Source organism: Neodiprion lecontei, chromosome 2 (assembly GCF_021901455.1).
Source record: "Neodiprion lecontei isolate iyNeoLeco1 chromosome 2, iyNeoLeco1.1, whole genome shotgun sequence".
Taxonomy (NCBI): Eukaryota; Metazoa; Arthropoda; class Insecta; order Hymenoptera; family Diprionidae; genus Neodiprion; species Neodiprion lecontei.
The window spans coordinates 8,809,201-8,827,847 of NC_060261.1; the positions used below are offsets into that span (position 1 = coordinate 8,809,201).

General features: G+C 36.7%; 4 protein-coding genes across 9 annotated transcripts; 3 read left to right on the forward strand and 1 right to left on the reverse strand.

The window, feature by feature from the left end:
* Positions 1 to 313: 313 nt before the first annotated feature.
* Positions 314 to 3,008, forward strand: LOC107218417 (high mobility group B protein 6). The gene is made up of 4 exons (XM_015656285.2): positions 314 to 1,247; positions 1,314 to 1,384; positions 1,501 to 1,846; positions 2,729 to 3,008. The coding sequence occupies exons 1-4, from the start codon at positions 1,146 to 1,148 to the stop codon at positions 2,837 to 2,839; spliced, it is 630 nt and encodes a 209-aa protein (XP_015511771.1). The 5' UTR covers positions 314 to 1,145; the 3' UTR covers positions 2,840 to 3,008.
* LOC107218416 (hydroxyacylglutathione hydrolase, mitochondrial) lies at positions 2,914 to 17,650 on the reverse strand. Of its 6 annotated transcripts, none has more exons than XM_046730430.1 (9): positions 17,393 to 17,634; positions 17,011 to 17,132; positions 16,688 to 16,772; positions 16,177 to 16,551; positions 15,865 to 16,042; positions 4,332 to 4,447; positions 3,795 to 4,137; positions 3,624 to 3,727; positions 2,914 to 3,349 (listed from the first exon to the last, which is right to left on the reverse strand). In XM_046730430.1, exons 1-9 carry the CDS (start codon positions 17,432 to 17,434, stop codon positions 3,077 to 3,079), a joined length of 1,638 nt encoding a protein of 545 aa, XP_046586386.1. In that variant the 5' UTR covers positions 17,435 to 17,634; the 3' UTR covers positions 2,914 to 3,076. The 6 variants fall into 6 exon arrangements, with proteins under 6 accessions (XP_046586386.1, XP_015511768.1, XP_046586388.1 ...); XM_046730431.1 differs by having other exon boundaries at positions 3,293 to 3,431; positions 17,393 to 17,637; XM_015656278.2 differs by lacking the exons at positions 2,914 to 3,349; positions 3,624 to 3,727; positions 3,795 to 4,137; positions 4,332 to 4,447 and adding an exon at positions 13,006 to 15,635 and having other exon boundaries at positions 17,393 to 17,650.
* On the forward strand, positions 5,071 to 7,690 carry LOC107218407 (ATP-dependent DNA helicase Q1-like). The gene is made up of 2 exons (XM_015656266.2): positions 5,071 to 5,203; positions 5,388 to 7,690. The coding sequence occupies exons 1-2, from the start codon at positions 5,161 to 5,163 to the stop codon at positions 7,628 to 7,630; spliced, it is 2,286 nt and encodes a 761-aa protein (XP_015511752.2). The 5' UTR covers positions 5,071 to 5,160; the 3' UTR covers positions 7,631 to 7,690.
* LOC107218418 (TBC1 domain family member 16) lies at positions 9,312 to 13,253 on the forward strand. Its single transcript, XM_046730429.1, has 5 exons — positions 9,312 to 10,413; positions 10,497 to 10,836; positions 10,911 to 11,336; positions 11,416 to 11,709; positions 11,801 to 13,253. Exons 1-5 carry the CDS (start codon positions 9,312 to 9,314, stop codon positions 12,180 to 12,182), a joined length of 2,544 nt encoding a protein of 847 aa, XP_046586385.1. The 3' UTR covers positions 12,183 to 13,253.
* Positions 17,651 to 18,647: the final 997 nt, after the last annotated feature.

Sequence of the window (18,647 nt, forward strand, 5' to 3'; positions counted from 1 at the left end):
TTTATCAATCGCTGCTTTTCGGTAAAACGGAAACTTCGAGGATCGATTTCTCTTGGTCTGGACTACTCCCCCCCCCCTTATCGCTCGTATGCGATTATCATATATTGGATATCTGCCTGATGTTCCACGACATTTGTTGTTACATATGCCATCCATACACGTGATTCGTATATACGTGACTCCGATAAATACCCTACCCCTAGATATAGAGATATATGCGTGTAGCGCGATGCCCTGCGCGATGAAACGGGGCAACTTGTGAAACCTTGGTTAACTTGCCTGGTTCAATCGATAACGAAGGTATCACGCTGTGGAACGATATAGCATTCAGTTGGTCAGAAAGCATAATTCAGTCATTTATATACAAATATTCCAGATTTTGAAATGGGCATAAATTCAACAAATATTAAAGTGTTTTAGATTTAAATTTCAAACTGATGAATTCTGTTCAATTTTTTAATTGGAGAGTTATAAATTTTTTACTCATTTCGATACCAGGACGTAACAGCTTGCTGACATTGTCTTACAATTAGCAAATTGAACTCTAATTCAAGTACATAATACGGATAAAAATATTTTCGCTACAGTATACATGCATAGATAAGTAAATAATTGCGATTGCAAGTATAACAGCGAAAGAATAGTAGACAGCACAGAGGGTTCTACTGTTTCACAACAGTTGTGCGTTTAAGTCTGCATCATCGACAATGTTTACGCTAGAAAACATACAGTGCCATCTCACGCTGATTTGTTGATAACAAAAATAAAAAAGAATAAAAAAAAAAAACCAAAAAAAACGAGAATGATCTCGGATGATAACTTGTGTCTTCGAGAAACTATCAACAATGTCAGTGATGTAATTTTGCCTTCAATAAAATATTGACAACATTAGATAAAGTCAAGAATGTGATAAAATATTTTTGTAAAAAGTTTCGTCAAGATAATCGAGCGTCAAGTATTTGTTGTTACATTGAAAAAAAATTAACGCAAACCTAACTAAAACTTCTTGTCAAGTATTGTGAGAATTCTAACCTCAAAATCAAAATATTTCTGACGAAAAATAAGATTGAAAGACAAGACGAGAGTAATACGGGAATGAAAATTTGAATAATACTTAAAAATACGCGGTTTTCTACGTAACGAGAATGATGTCTGACGAATCTGAATATGAAATGGAGACGGAGGAGTACGATGTCTATAAGCGAAAATATCAACTTCTACTCGAAAGATGCGAAATTTTACAACAGGTATGCCACCGGATTTGTGTGATTTATCGATTTTTTCCAGTGACTTATCGTCGCTTCATATTACAGGACAATGAAAGACTTGTATATCGAATTCAGAAAGTGAGAAAACTTTTGAGGCGGACCCGAAAAGAAAAAAAGTAAGTTTTTAAACCACTAGTACTACATCACCATTAAATAACTGATCAGCTTTTGCTGGAATTAATTTAAATTGTAGTTTATCTCCTACTTGAAACCATGGATGAAAATTTCACAGATTTTTAATCGGTCGATTAGATCAGCACGGAGATAAATGGCGCGAAGCTCCGATGGGGGTCTTAGAAGAAAATAGCGTGTCTCAAGCGACACCCAAGCAAGAGAAAGGCTCAAAATCTACCGCCAATCATCAGAAAGAAGATAAACCAAAGAAAGCGACAAAGCGGAAAGGAGGCAAGGCAGATCCAAATGCTCCAAAGAGACCTGCTAATCCATTCTTCCAATTCTGTCAAGAACAAAGACCAAGAGTCATGGAAAGACTAGCCGGGGAACCAGAACCTAGCAAACAAGAACTTACCAGGCAATTGGCAACAACCTGGAAATCGCTCACCTCAGAGGACAAAAAGGTTACAGAAATTTCGGCTATGTACCATATTGTTCCGAATACAAGTCAGCCTTCAGTTTTCAGTCTGCATTTCACAACTTTTTTTTGGGTACACAGGTCACAAGACTATATGACCATTAGGGTGATCCTTATTTAGGGTGTTTTCGAAAATTCCTGTGGACAAGACGGAAAAAGTTTGCATAAAAATCAAAAAAAATGTATGCAAAACTTGAAGCCTGAACAACCTCAAAGTTGTGTTTCGTGGGATTTCGAAACTTTTATCACTGAAAATCGGCCAATTTTTTTTTAAATACCTATGACTACAGGGAAGACGTAAACCAAATTTCAGATTTTTCGAAGCACTATTAAAGCGGGGAAAAAAAAAAGAATGTAGTAAGCTCGAATTCCCATGTTATTTAAATGGGATATTTCACTGCCTCGGAGGCAGTTCTTAGAGTTGACCTGCAGGCTTCAAGTTTCGCGTACATTTTTTTTGATTTTTTTGCAAACTTTTTCCGCCTTGTCCGCAGGGATTTTCGAAAACACCCTAAATAAGGACCACCCTAATGACCATATTAATTTATAAATTGCAATTTTTTAAAGTAGATACAATCACCAATGGAACTTAGGTAGATTAAAATATCACAGCTTGAATTCCATTGGTCCAATTTTATGATTGAACTGTTCATAAAAAAGACTTTCAGTGCGTAACGGAAATTTGCTAAAATTCCCGAATATAAATCCACTTGGGGATGATTCTTGGGGGTCAAGTCAGCAACAAGAAACCTTGACTTATATTTGGAACAATATTGAACTGAAATCAAAATATACACTTTTTTTGAAGATTGAGAACAAAAAAAAAACCGATAACATGTATCGGAAATTTTGGTTTTTCTTGTTATAGGTTTACTACGACATGTACGAGCGTTCGAAAGAAAAGTACGTTGCGGAAATGCAAATTTATAATAAGAAGTCCGAGGACGCACCACCTCAAATGCCGTTGAATATAACTTGAGAATGTTCATTTTTTTTTTTTTTTTCCATCACATCAAATCTAATCTTTAGGCAAGTCTATTTCTAGATGAAATGTTAAATATTTCAACCCCTTGTATTATATTCCAAGTATTCAATTGTACAGATAGCATAAGGTTTGTTTCAATGTTTAATGTAACATTGACAAAGGATAATGAGTTCTGATTCTTGTCACCATTAACGTAGCATGAGTACTAAATCATTTTGGTACAGCATTTATCTATCCCTTGAAACCATCTTTCTCTTTGCGAATAGTTGCCATCGTCGCAATTGCATCGCTTTGTTTCGCGTGATCCATAACGGAAGGTTCATTAACCCTCATAAATGGATTGGTGCTTTTCTCTTCGGAAATGGTGCTGGGGATTGTTGGTTGCTTTTTCTCTCTCTGTTCACGAGCCCACTGTATCTTCTGCTTTATTGCCTCATTGTTTGGTTCAACGTGTAGTCCGAACTTGAGATTACTCTCCGTGTATTCATGCCCACAATAGACTTTCTGCGGTATTGGGTACAATTATAGTTGTCAATCATCTCCTCTCAATTTCAAACAAAACAAACATCCGAACGCAAGTGCAGAACTGGTTTTTAAAAAAGTATTTTCCATTAGTATACTCGACGACTAAGATTTACAGCAAATTTATTACAATAATATTATCCTGATTGCAACGAAAATTTTGTGAGAAAAAAATCTCTAGACTTTAGGTAAAAGTGTGAAAAGTTACTTCTTATCAGCTCTGCAAATGCAAAATAAATATTTATGTTGGTCTCACCGTCTGATCTGGCAATATGCCCAGCACATTGATAAGGGCATTGTGCATTTGATCGGCAGTACCTTCGAAGAATCTCCCGCAACCACCAGCGAACAACGTATCACCTGATTGTAGAAATAAATTATCAGGGCAGGGTTATAAATGATAATTCTCGATCGAATAGAAACTCACCAGTGAAAACAGCCGGAGTATCTTGGTCTGCAGTAACGTAATAGCAAATGTGCCCAGTTGTGTGGCACGGAGTTTCCAAGCACTTTACATCGATATTACCAATTTTGAACAAGTCTCCGTGTTTCACCCTCCTGTTTAAGGCCCCGATTCTTTCATCGCCACCATAAACTTCTAGATGTTGAAACTTCTTTACTAAGTTTTCATTTCCACCGGCATGATCCCAGTGATGATGAGTGGTTAGGACCTTTTTTAAATTCACCTGATTCTCGTGGACCGCTTTATAAACTGCATCAGGATCAACAGGGTCTACAATAGCTGCATCTTTAGTAGCTTCATCGATTATCTGAAAACGTGGTTGGGCATTTCAAAGGGCTGCGAAAGTCAAGGATAGGAATATTTCGGTTGATTAATATTTGGGACATTTTTTTTTTTCAAACTTTGAATACAGGTATGGTAAGAAAACAAAATTTTCTGCTAAATCTATCAAATAAAATTATTCTCTAGAAAATTGAATTCGTATCAAAAAAGAAGACTCACCAAGTACATATAATTGTCCTGAAGAGCCGGTAAGATCTGAACCTTCATCTTGGACAGATCAATCGTTACAGACTCACTATGCGTACCAGAAAATCCGTTTGTCGATAAGCTTTTCGCTGAAATGAAGAGATTGATGAGTATTGAGCTAGAAAAATACTCGAGTGATACGCACAACGCAGCAGATGAGCAGTGGAGTTGAAATAGCAGTAAAATAGGTGAAAATGTAAATTTTCAAGTAACGGCCATTGTGGCGATTATTATTACATCTTGAGAATGTACACATTAAATAAAAAAAAATGGGCAATATCGTGCATAAATGCGAATATTCAAAGCACAGAAAACCCAGAGGCCCAATCCTGGCTTGGTCGACTATAAATTTGGCCAAAAATACCCCTGAAATAAGCTGATATAAGTCCGTTTTCTAGCCAAGCTGGGCAGGCCCGCAAAACAGCGCTCAACATTACGGAAAGATGAAAAAATATCTACTGATAATTAGTATTGTCATTAACACTGGTTAATAACGTACGTGCACGCACGGATTACGATACTCATTCGGAAGTTGTGTGAGTGCGTGGTTAAGCATGGCTTTGCATGTATGTACTTATGCGAATATACGCGGTTACATACCTATTCAGAAAGCACAGCTGACTGCCACTGACCGGAGTTTTGCAGGTTATGTTATATTTCACCTCCAGCAGGTGAACCATGCCAATTCACAGCTCCCGTAGGCTGCCGTTTACATTTACTCAACGATAAAAGGAAACAACCGGTTCTCAAGGCCAATGTATTTACTCGCGTACATTTGATCACGATTTTCATTTCATCCACGATGCCGGATGATAAGCCGGTTATTAACGTCGATGATTACCAAGGTAAACAATACAAAGACCACTTACACGATTTCAAAGTTTGAAACTTATTTTTTTTTCTCTGCAAGGAAACGGACTTGCACCCGTATTTCCTGAGTATTCATTTTCATTTTCAAACCCATATTTCAGATAATTTTAGTTCTTGTTCCCCTGACAATATTTTCTCATAATTTTATGCGTCTTAAAGTTACAGAGGAAGAAGAGATTGCGGCGATCGATTACGAGCTGCGGCAGATAGACGTTGAATTACAAAAACTGAACGATCGGCGGAAGGTCCTGGTCAAACGTAAAGAGAAACTAAGGGATGACGCCCTGCTAAAGAAGAGCATATCTTTGTCGAACAGAAACTGGGACAGAGAGAATTTCCCATGGTACGCGAAGCTGATGGAGAAACTGAACAATGTTTTCAAGATAAAAAATCTGAGGAAGCTACAACTGCCGACCATGAACGCAATCATGTCCAAGGAAGACGTTATGCTCATCATGCCAACTGGCGGTGGTAAAAGTCTCTGCTACCAGTTGCCAGCTGTAATATCAAACGGGATAACAGTGGTCGTTTCTCCATTGGTATCGCTGATGGAGGACCAGCTCCACGGCCTGCGTAAAGTCAATGTCAAGGCGATGATGCTGAGTTCAACCGCTAGCAAAGAGGACGTCAAGGAAATCATGAACTCTATGACCGATGCAAAATCAGCCCTACGTTTGATATACATTACCCCAGAATATATGGCAAAGTCCAAGAGGTTTATGGCCAAGCTGCAGAAAGCGTACACGATGAATCGTTTTGATAGAATAGCGATTGACGAAGTACACTGCTGCAGTCAGTGGGGCCACGACTTCAGACCAGATTATAAATTCCTCGGCGTTTTAAAATCCATGTTCCCTGATGTACCGATATTGGGACTGACCGCCACAGCCCCGGCTAAAATCATTGTTGACGTACAAAAGATGCTGGACATAGAGGGCTGTCTCGTACTCAGAGCCTCGTTCAATAGACCTAATCTTTATTACGAAGTGCGATGCAAGCCTGCACTCAAAGAAGAGTGTATGTCGATGCTGGAGGATCTGCTCAAAAATAGATTTTCAAACAAGACTGGGATCATTTACACGACGACCATTAAAGATGCCGAAGAATTGACCACGGATTTAAGATCGCGAGGTTTGAGGGTCGGCTGCTATCACGCAATGCTTGAGGCAAGCTTTCGAACAAAGGTGCACGCTAAATGGTTGTCCGGCGAATATCAAGCAGTTATAGCAACGATAGCATTTGGTCTAGGCATCGATAAACCAGACGTAAGATTTGTCATTCACCACTGCATATCAAAGTCAATGGAAAATTTTTATCAGGAAAGTGGAAGAGCCGGACGGGATGGTCAGAAGGCTGAATGCATTGTGCTGTACAGATTGGCAGACGTGTTTAAGCTGAGTGGAATGGTTTTCAAAGATAGAGTCGGACTGGAAAATTTATACAGAGTAATCGCTTTCTGCCTTGATCAAAATACATGCCGTAGAAGTCTGATAGCAACACATTTTGAGGAGGTTTGGACATCTAGTGACTGTGCTAAAATGTGCGACAACTGTCGGCTACCCAGAGAAAAAAAAGAAATTGATATCGGTTCCTGCTGCAGGGCCTTGTACGAAATTATGACTAAAGCCGTTCAGAGCGACACTCGACTGACTGCACTAAAGTTGATTGACTCTTGGTTTGGCAAGGGTGCTGTTAGTTTGAGAGTACCGTCGGTATCTATTCCGAAACATTCCAGGGAAGTCGCGGAAAATATCGTCGCTCATTTACTTATAGAAGGCTACTTACAGGAGGATTTTCATTTCACCGCATACTCTACGATATCATACTTGAAACGGGGTCCTAAATCTGGTGCTGCTTTGAATAAAAGTCATCAAATAATGTTTAGAGTGAAAGGAAATTTGATCCAATCTACCTGCGATAGTTTGGTGGAAAAATATCAGGAATCCACCGATTCTAGGAAACAAAGTCAAACTGCATCGCCGTCAAAACCAGAGAGTAACAGTAAATATAAGCCGCGCGAGGATGCGGACGCTTCTTCAAAACGGCAAAAGAACGGCGGTAAACTATCTGATTCCAATTCAAAATCAGTTGAGAAAAAGAGTGACACAAAGGACAAACACAATTCGAGTAAAAATAAGCACAACTCTAAAGATCCTGAACACTCAGGATCTAATAAAATCGGTTTGGACGATAAAAGAAGTAGTTGTAATACTAAGAAAAATAACCATACCAAACATAAAAGTAGTAATACAGAGAATAAACATTCAGTTTCAGAGAAAACTAGGTCAGATAACATACAGGATGTAACTGTGGCGAGTGAACGAGTAAGCGAGAAAAGGAAAGTTTACGTTATCGACTCGAGCGATGAGGAAGATTGCAGTAAAAAACAAAAGACTAGCTGAAAAAAATTGATCATAACTGTAAAATAGTATTTCAATTTATTGCAATTATTGATTGTGAAGACTGAAAACCTTGATGGTAATATATTTCGATTTTCATAAGGACATGGAGTTTGTAAAAAACATTTTCAATCCAGTTTTTTTTTAAACATCATCGCATCCCTCAATATTTCAATTGAAAACTATCAAACATGTGATAATTGAACAGTAACTTTGTATGTATCTACACTGTATTCATAATCCTTAAACAAATAGCAAGGGTAAATGAACTAAAATGCTGAGCGAGGTATGTTGAGACAAATGTTTCCCTCATTTGACAGAAAAATCAATAAGAGAGAACTATATTTAAAAGCAGATGTTAGTGACCTGAGTAGTACCGCGGTAGCAGCTGGGTCTTAAGGATCAGATGGGGCATATTGATCCCAAATATTGGACATCTGTGTTGTTTAATGTTGCCAATAACATTCTTCGACCTAACTATGAACTAAACTATACGTTAATTTACCTCATTCGCGTTTTACGCTTACAGTATTAAGTAGTTTTTAATAACTTATTTATTGTAACATATACCAGTGTGTTTATTTATACCAATATACCCAGAAGACATTAAATGTTTCCAATTTGGAACAAGTTTTTAAACATATTTTAAACTGTTGTTTGAAGAAAAAAGTTGTATCGATTCAAATAAATACTTTCACTTCACTCGCGAAGTGAAATACGATCTGTAATTACCTGTCGTTAGTTTGTCCATGATACTGTGTTAGTTGTATTGACAATTAGTGACTGGTACACATTTCAAATCAATCTACAAAACTATCTTTTACCAAACAATGTTCCTGCGAACCATGTAATAATACTAGCCTCTCTACTATGCAAATGTGCACCGCACCCATTCGCATGTAACTGAACAATGCCTTTACAGCCTTAATAACTCTATTCGCAAAAGTGATTTTACTTACATGAAAGAGTAATTTTAAAACTTTGAATAATATTAGCAACAACCAACTTCTCTTATAAGTGTGACGGTATCTAAACGGAATTTTAAACCAGACACGATTGTAAAGAATAGTAAATTTGGGAGCTTTATATAAAATACTCAGGTTTTCAATCAAATTTTATCGCAAGTTATATGAAAAAATATAAGTTATTCAAATCGTTTAATACAACAGTACAAGTTCGTACTGAACAGTCTTTGACTTAATGTGAACTTACATATTCCAAAGAACAGTAAACGTGTATCTCTTACCTGTGCTGTGAGGATACGACAGCTAGTTGAATGATAACACACTTACATCGTAATGAGTTTGCAGGTTTGATAACATAAACAGGTAATCCAAAGTCAGTGTTAAACGATGCGCTACAATTGGTTGCTGCATAACGGAGCAGACTGGCGGCTTTTGATCTAATGTGTAAACTATAAATAAATTTAAAACGGCCCAAAATAATTTTTCTTGTAATAAATTCTAACTAATAATATAACTAAAAATGATGACCAACTGTGATAAACGAGTTATTCAAGAGCAGATATTCAAATAGTCAATTACCTTGTGACCTGGTTTTGGGACTAACTCAACGTAAAAAGTGTATCTGAATGACCTGCTAACTGGATAGCTACACAGTGACTAACTTGGGGATATTAGCGCCATTATACACACATAATTTAATGTAAAGTGAGAAATATTACATGACGAACATGCCGTTACCTAATATTCTAAAAAAGGCAAGCAGCTACATCTTGGGTGACGGAGGCCACGATTCGCGTGCTACGCTATACCAGGATGGCGAGGTGTTGTTTTGCAAAAACAATGTATGCGTTCATCCGCCGACGATAATGCGACAACATTGCGATGTCGTACATCATCCGGGTTACTTGACGGTCACCTGTAGATTTGTTAAAAACGCTACAGTTCCTACGTTGCATTTGAGTTGGATACCAAACAGTACGCTTCGAAAACATCCAACTACTTTGGAGAATAATTTTTCAAAGAAGCTGGATGGAACTTTGAAAGAACTGGATCTTGAATACCAAAGACAGATTTCTGAAGAAAGCTGTGATTCTAGACTAGAGTATGACACCGCTCAAGGAAACATTGACGTCTGCCTCGAAGTCAAGGAACCTGTTAACTGCGGGGACTGTGAACGAATTTGTTCTGGCGGATATTCTAAAGGAGGCAATGGATTCTCACAGAATAGAGACTCTGATGGTATTCGATTGACTTCTGGATATAGTGGGAATTTTAAAGTACAAACTGATGTTGACCGAAAGACAGAAAATGGACTTAAAACCACCGGAGTCGATCCCGAAAAATGTACTGCGAATGTAGACATTGAGTGCTATGATCAGAACTCAGAGAAAACAAGAGAAAATATTATTAGTTGTACAAAATCTGCTACTCAAAACCCTATAAGCTTAGATAATGTTAATGCTAAACCTAAGAGTCAAAACTCTGTAAAATATAGGGATGCGAAAGAGGAAGGTCAAAGTACTGATTCGGATTTAGATAGCAACGATACAAAGTGTGAAGAAAAGTATCAAAGACAAGATAATTCAAGATCTATGCACGCAGTAAACTCAAAAGAAACAAAGAGCATTCAATCAGGGGCGAAGAGCATAGAGTTTGTAAACACTGGAATGTCTAAGACTGAATTCGAGACAGAAAATAATGACGACAAGGTATTTACCAAGAATGAAATAAGAGTATGGGGATGTGACGATGACAGCATGAAGAGCCGAAGTATGTCGTTAACTTCAACATGCAGTTTGAACATAATGGCTCCAACTGATGGTAAATAATAAGTTTAAAATAATTATTCAATGGTGACAAATTACTATTACGAAAAACTATAACTCAAACTCCTGTATGCACAGTTGAAGAATTTCCAACATGGATGAGGTCCCCAGAGCTTTTGGCACTGCAGCACAACTTGATGTTTCCCGAAAGTGCTACGGCATCTCCGGTCACCTTGAGAAGAGCTCATCGCTGCAGAAGATTCTCAGCTGACTTGAGCCAAATGAGGTCATTGAGACTATTTTTTTCCGACCCTGGATGCACTTGTGGACAGCTGGTTGTTGCCAGCAGGGAAAGTCAGTATAAAATACTCCATTTTCATCACGGCGGATTGGACCGACTTGCCAGAACTCTGTACCAGTGGCACCAGCTTCTGTATCCGAGATTGGGAACAGACACAGACGAGGCGTTGCCGTACAGGTTTGAATGGAGCAATTTTTTCTCGCTTTGACTGGCCTAATCCGATTATTCTAAATTTGTGTGAACATTTTCAGACAATTCATGGTCTGCCGTCCTGAAGTAAGTCAGGACGAGTTGCACCCCGAAGAAGGTCAAGTCGCAATGATAACTTCACTGGCATGGAAAGACCTGTTAAACGAACGTGGACAAGTAGAAGATGACTTGGCGCTGAGGAAGGGGATATTTTTTGGTGGTTTGGAACCAGCTCTACGAAAAATCGTCTGGCCATTCCTTTTGCACTGCTATTCTTACCAGAGCACCTACGAAGAGCGTGAACAAGTTGATTGTATAAGAAAGGAAGAATATGAAGAAATCAAAAGGCGCAGAGAAAGTATGAGCCCAGAACAGGCAGAGAATTTCTGGAGAAACGTGGTCTGCATCGTAGAAAAAGATGTTGTGAGAACCGACCGGGGTAATCCCTATTATGCTGGAGAAGATAATCCAAACATTGAGATTATGAAGTAAGATAGACTTTTTTTACACAGTACCAAACACCTCAGTAGATTAGCAATTTGTAATGAATATGATTCACGATTCTAGAAACATTTTATTGAACTATGCCGTTTACAATCCGCAATTGGGATACACGCAAGGAATGTCTGATCTTTTGGCACCCCTGTTAGCTGAATTGAATTCCGAAGCTGAAGCATTTTGGTGTTTTGCTGGCCTGATGCAAAGGTCAGTCGCTGTATGTACGCCAACAGACACAGACATGGATAGGAATTTGTGTTACCTGAGGGAGTTAATCAGAATTATGGTACCCGAGTTTTATGCTCATTTAGAAAAGCACACCGATGCTTTGGAGTTGCTGTTCTGCCATCGTTGGATATTACTGTAAGTTAGCGATGAAAATCAAGAATAACTCATGGTCAGATCAGCCAATAACGCAAGACACTTAAAAATCAATCCATTCTTTTCTTTACAGATGCCTAAAACGAGAATTTCCAACAGAAATTGCTCTGGTGATGTGGGAAGCTTGTTGGGTGAACTACCTAACAGATCATTTTCATTTATTCTTGTGTTTGGCAATAATGTGTGTTTATGCTGAGGACGTGATAGCGCAGGATTTGAAAACGGATGAAATGCTACTGCACTTTAGTTCGCTAGCTATGTACATGGATGGGCATGTGATAATAAGAAAAGCTAGGGGCTTGTTACACCATTTTCGTCAGTTAGTTCAGTTACCGTGCGCATTGGCCGGACTTTGTCGACAGTGTGGGCCAGGGATGTGGGACAGTAGTCATAATCCTGTCATAGAATGTGTGGGACATGGAGCGGCGGCATGCCCTTATAGTGAAAATTATTGAGAACAAAAACGAGGCACATCCTAAAGCATATTAAAATTATTTATAACTGCATATTATATTACCAGTGGCAATACTTGAAGACAACTAAAATAAGTTTTCGGCAAAATTATCGCCCTATTACCCGCCAAACAAACGCGATACATATCGTAATTGAACTATCTCTAAGAATCGAAAAATAACAACTCATAAATATGTTTAAAACACGTGCAAAAATACAAATTAGTTTTACCAAAAATTATATGGATATACGTGGATCCTTGTGCTCCGCATTTTTAACTTACAAATTATCTAAGGCACAGCTAATTGTTACAGTTATTTATTTACATGGAAACTTTGTTTTCGCATCTTTGTATTTTTGTCAGATATTTAACGTTAAAGAAGAATTTCAGTTTATAGTTCAAAAAATAAAAACTTCAATTCTCTCTAAAATATATTATGATTGATTGGGATTAATTTTGTACACAAAATTATACATACCTGTGTAAATGTATCGATATTGAACTTGGTATCAAGTATACTCGCACCATTTTCTGTAACAACAGATTGAATGTAATTAATAATTTTACCAAATTATCAGTATATGCGCAAGGTAAGTAGGTATTTAAATTCATGATTTATATGTAGACTATACCTACCTACAGCTTCGATGAATGGATTCATAAATTTATGGAACTAGAATGCTGCTTTCAAATGAGTGAAATGGTGAACTTAGATCTCCAATTTATGGATAATAGTCTAACGGCTATTTCTATTGCGTACTTGACCGTTATACACATTAGAGATACAGTAAGACATACATTTTATTTTTATAAATATACACATCTTAAGTATACAACCGTCTAGGTAATCATAATATAATCTTGTATTAATATCCATATACTTATACATTATACGTAATATAAAAATCAAACAATTTCTTTTTACAATTTTACAAACTCCTTAGCTGAAAATACTATTCAACATCACTTTGGGAGAGGCCATTTTAGTTATGCCAATCGTAAAAACATGTGCGCATGGAGGGTGGGCAATTTAATTACGCTTGTAGAAAGCATTATCATGCCATACTTGATAGAAAAAAAAACTGATAATTGTAAATCTCTCAAAATCCGTAAACATCGTGGCACAAAGGTTTATCCTAAAAATATTAGTCCCATTTTTAATTGGCAAATAGATTAACTAAAGCCAATTATAATTCAACTGATTGTGAACTTAGTCACACCAAGCACTAAATTTAGTAGAATTGAAACTCTGTATTGGTGATGCGTACTCCTAATTATATTCCAAGTAAATAAGAAATAAAGTCGGCACACGCATAGAGCACTCGAAGACACTGCGTTGTTAAGAACTCTATCCCGTGCAATGTGCTCAGATATATAATAAAAATATTAGCTACATTTTTTAACTCATAGTGTAAGGCTTTGGCCAATATTTTTTAATATTTTAGCCAATTTACAAATATGTTATTGCCATCAATTACATACGCTATTGTCTGACACTCATCTGCTATTGTCTCATGAACATGTTGATTGTTTGCACATATTTTATAATATACGTATAAGAAATCGTTCAGTAATTACTTATGTGCTTAATAATTAACATATAATCCTAGTAATTAAAGTGAACATTAAATATAACGAAACGCGATTATCAGTAATTATTCTTATTATGGTTACAGAATGAAATCTGGGAATTTTGAGGAACTTATATTCACTTATAACGTGAAAATCGAATTGCTACATTTTAGAGCAGATTCAAGGAAGATCAAAGAAATATTGTTAGAGTAATTTTAAATTGCAAACAAACCATTTGGTAAATCAATCGGAAATGTAAATGTATTACAACGAAAAGATCAACTGAAATTAATATTTTTTAAAAGTTTTCTTTCTCTTTGGTTTAAAATTAATAAAATAAAGTATAAATCCAGTCTAAATGCATTTAAATTAAATTTGTTTGCTACCCGCACTCTGTAATTGGATTCTAGTTCACTCTGCAAGCGTAATGTGAACATACATCTACGATTTCAGTACAACACATTTGATTTTCAGAAATATTTCTCCTCAATAAATACAATTAATTATTTAATTCGAAAAGCCTCCGAAATGTTTCTACAATACCTAACGAACTGAAAATAATAAATCTCAGGCAGTTCAAAACAAAATAACTATAGAAGCTGCGATACAAAGCCAGTAATCCTGCGAATTATCAACACTCGAATAAAAGTATAAATGTACTGTTCGATGCATTGTAGATAGCATGTATCTAGGACTTGTATTATGCATGAATAAGTTTCTCAAAGAAGAAAAATCATATTTGTAAACTAGTCACACCTAATACTTTCTCGTCAAATGAAAATTTAAATAGCAGTAAATAAGGGATTTAAAATTGCGTCGATACATATTCAAAACTCTTTTTTTGCTTTTTGATTGACAACTGCCACGCGGAAAAAATGACAAATATATACAGCTGATATGAAGTCTATATTCAACAAATGTGAAGCCTGTCATGAAGCTGAAGCTAGCAGTCAAAGTTACCAGCCAAACGTGTTAAACTTTTTGGAATTATAAAAATGCAGTTCAGTTTCATCTTCATAATTCTATAAACGTATCGGGAATTCAAGGTACTATACAAATTTAGATTTTCGTACTTAGCTATCTTATTCGAATGAACTCTAGAACGTTTGGCTGCGAATCCTGGTTGCTAGCATCAGCCTTGTAAGCCTATCATTATCAGGAGTATGGGTGGTAGTCTACATAACTGTAGATCTTAATAAATGTTTTTCCATTAAATTAACTGATACAAAAGCCATGCAAGTAATTGACCAAATGACAACAAATATTAGCCAATAATTCGTCCTGAATGGACTTGCGAAGTTATTCACAACACCAGAACCTATGGTTCTAGTTGTTTGTTGTCTTGCTGCATAAACAAGCAAGGTTGGAATTAAATATTGAATGCCTGCCCCGGCATAGGAACCGGTAATACTGACCAGGACCGACAAATCCTTAGTAGCTAAAGCGATTAAATACGGCGGTAATATCGCCATAACGGGAAATATCAGCCTTCGAACACAGAGATTATAGCTAGTACCATCGCTCAGGAATAACGATTGTAAATTATTTCTCAGGGTTATAGCTATTATTGGAAAACTTGTACTGAGGGTAAAAACTGGAAATAAGGCAAGGAAATATTCAAGCAGAACTATGAAAATGTTGTCACTCTTTGAACAATCGCCTGAACCTCTGGGTCCAAAATCGAGGGTATATAAATCATCCAAGTGTTTGAATGCAAATACACCAGTTAATGCTAAGAGCAAGTAAAATATTGCTATCAGAATATAATCCAAAAATAAAGAACGGTTTAATGTTGACTTGTTGGCTATCGGAGCTACCAATGCTGGCAACGAATGATGACACATGAACGAGTACACACAAGCACCAAAAAGGCCAGGAACTCCTGATATTTGTAAGGAAAGTTCCATTAGTTTCTGACCTTCCTGAGGTTTCTCTAATTGTAAACTGAATATCGATACAACGATCTCACGGACAATATTATTTCCCATTACACAAAAATCATTATAAATTCATTCACAGACGTATAACAAAGTGCAAGTAGTAAATAAGGCAATCTGTAGCCTCACAAATTATACAATGAATTAAAAAAGTATTAATTTTTTATTACTTACCAGAAATGTTTGCTGCTGGTGTATCAAGTTGCGGTCCATCGATTACAAGTTTTCGCACAGCGTAGACAATCATAATGGTAAATGCAAGCCAGCGCATTACAGATGTCAGGAGTTGAAGGTACTTTGTCTTCTGAACATTGAAGAAGACAAATGGACCAAGCACAGCTACAAATATTGTCTAAAAGTAATAAAAAACCAAGTATAAGTTGAGAATATGGTTAAAAATTGTACATTCGTATCGATTTGAACAATAAAAATCTGGGATTTCAATTGTTACAATTTAACGTAAGATAATGAAATAAAAAAACGTACCAAAAATATTCTATAGGCATTCAGCCTGTTGGTCTCAACGCCTTCCCAACAAGCCTCTGTATCAGGTATTGTATCGTTGCAAGTTAAATTAGCTGGCTGATAAGTGCAGGCCACATCAGCGAGCGATTTAGCCACCACTGCACCGTAGATACTTAGATCACCGTACAAGTATACAGCAAAGCAGAGATAGAACAGCATCACACCAGTTTTGGTGAAAAATATCGAAGCCATTTCTCCCATTTCTATTTTTTCCTGTATAGCATAATAACGATAGTTTGTGCAATGCCGTTCGGGGCTGCTAGCTGTTGTCGAAACCAAAGGAGTGTCTTCAGAATCAGAGTTTGACGCAGCTGATTCGCCAGACATTTGCAGCGTCTAGAGTTTGAAGAAAAATTTCATAATTGACAAATAGCAATTTGAATACTAGAAATTCTTGTGGTCAAATGCACAGTTATTACTGTGGCGAATAAAATATTGAGTGCGAAATTGACCACTTATGAATAACACCTACACGTTTGCGTTGCTGAATCCGCTTCCACGTCACAACAGCATTTGCAGATGCCATGGCTTCGATAACAAATGTTACAGTGACGAAGCTGTAAAGAAGACACAATCTATACAGCAACAAAATACAATCCACAATAAATTCACATCTTCAAGATCAGATCAAGTGTCCAGTGCAAACCAGAACACATTGAATTTAAGCTCTAGAGTATTGTTAAGAATATTCTAGGAAAAAATATAAACGACCATACTATTTTGTGTAATGCATCGTTTGAAAAGAGGGTCAATATGAAGTGCGTGGGACAAACTGTAAATAATTTTCTACTATACCTTATGAAAGCCAATATCAAGATGAGAGTCAGACCCAGCGCCCATCCTGCCCGACTGAAAGCTGCAGGTAGTGTCAGTGCTCCGGTGCCGACGATGAGATTGAAAATGTATATAAGTCCCACCTGAGAATGAGGGATTAAAAATAATAGGGACTGATAACACACATGTGAGAAATGATGGAAACGATACACCGCCAACAAAAAACATATGTTTAGTAATAACAGATATCTAAGAATAGTTATTTATCGCGAGCGTCTTGTCTTCTCAATTTCGACAGTATATTAGTGCAGAAATTTTTTGACCAATAAGGTTAAGTCGCCATTGACAGCTCTGCGTTTGTTTAGAAAGCGAATGTAAACACGTAAACAGAAGGTCAACTTACCCATGTCGAATACTGGTCCGAAGGATGATTCGCCTCGGGCATGACTGAACTACGATTAAAACAAATAAATTGTTACTTAATTGACAAAATTGATGTCTGTACATTTGTGACACATGTCAATGACTGCGTCTGGCGTCATTCGTAAATCCGAACAAAGCAACACAACTTTGAACAGTGAACAGATGCTCTCTACTATCACTTGTGTTATACGTGGATTCAGCATCACGCGAATTGCTGTGATTTAATCGCGTTATTGGACAACACGACGAATCAAAGCTGACTGATCTGCAGCTATCTTCAGCCCAGCGGGAAAATTCGTATGGCTTCAACGTTTCATCGCGATCTTCATTTCTAGAATTTTGATTCCTGAAATGCTGAATATCTGTATGATTTTGGAACTGATGTCTTATTAAGGTTTGAGGATAATTCCAAATCGCAATCACAAACTCAATCGTAGTAGAGTGTGATCGAGATTCAAGTACACAAAATCAGCTCATTGCATATCGTGTAATTCGCGTTATGCACACATTTAATGATTTATTCTTTTGCGATATAGTATCACCTTCATAATGTATTAAATTTTATCCAATTGATAAACTTGTGGCGATTTTCGAAATTATGAAATTGTAATGTTGCGTTGCTCTTGTTTTACAGATGACGTAAGTTCTTGATAATAAAATAAATACAAGAATTTCCGATCAGTATTCCACGATTCACAAGTATCTAATTTTATATTCAGTGCCTGGGTTAATAAGAGACCAAAGTACATAAAAAATTTAAAATCCCTATTTTCGTATTTTCGAAGAAAAAAGCATAATCGATTTGAAACTGGTAGTTTGAATATTATCCGAACAAATAGGTAACATATTTTTTGGTACAATGGAATTGAAGATCATCAAAACAACAGGTGAGACCGTATTATTCATGGAAAATAACTTTATTGGGCTGAAAACGTAAACCTAATACTTACAGAATAATAGTTGTAGTTTATAGTAATAATAAGATACAAAAATTAGTCTATACGGTACAAAGCTACAGGCTGGAACAGTAAGATTGGAGATACAAATGATACGGGTTTTGTTAATTTTGTGTTCGCGATTCTAACAATTCGTAAGATAAAGATTTTAAAAACGAATACCATGAGACAATAGTGAAATAATGTTAAGTATTTAAATTTTAGTATGCAATGTTATATTTTATTATTCGAAGGCGGGAAAAGGTGGTAAATGTAAGGTTCAATAAACACAATAAAATA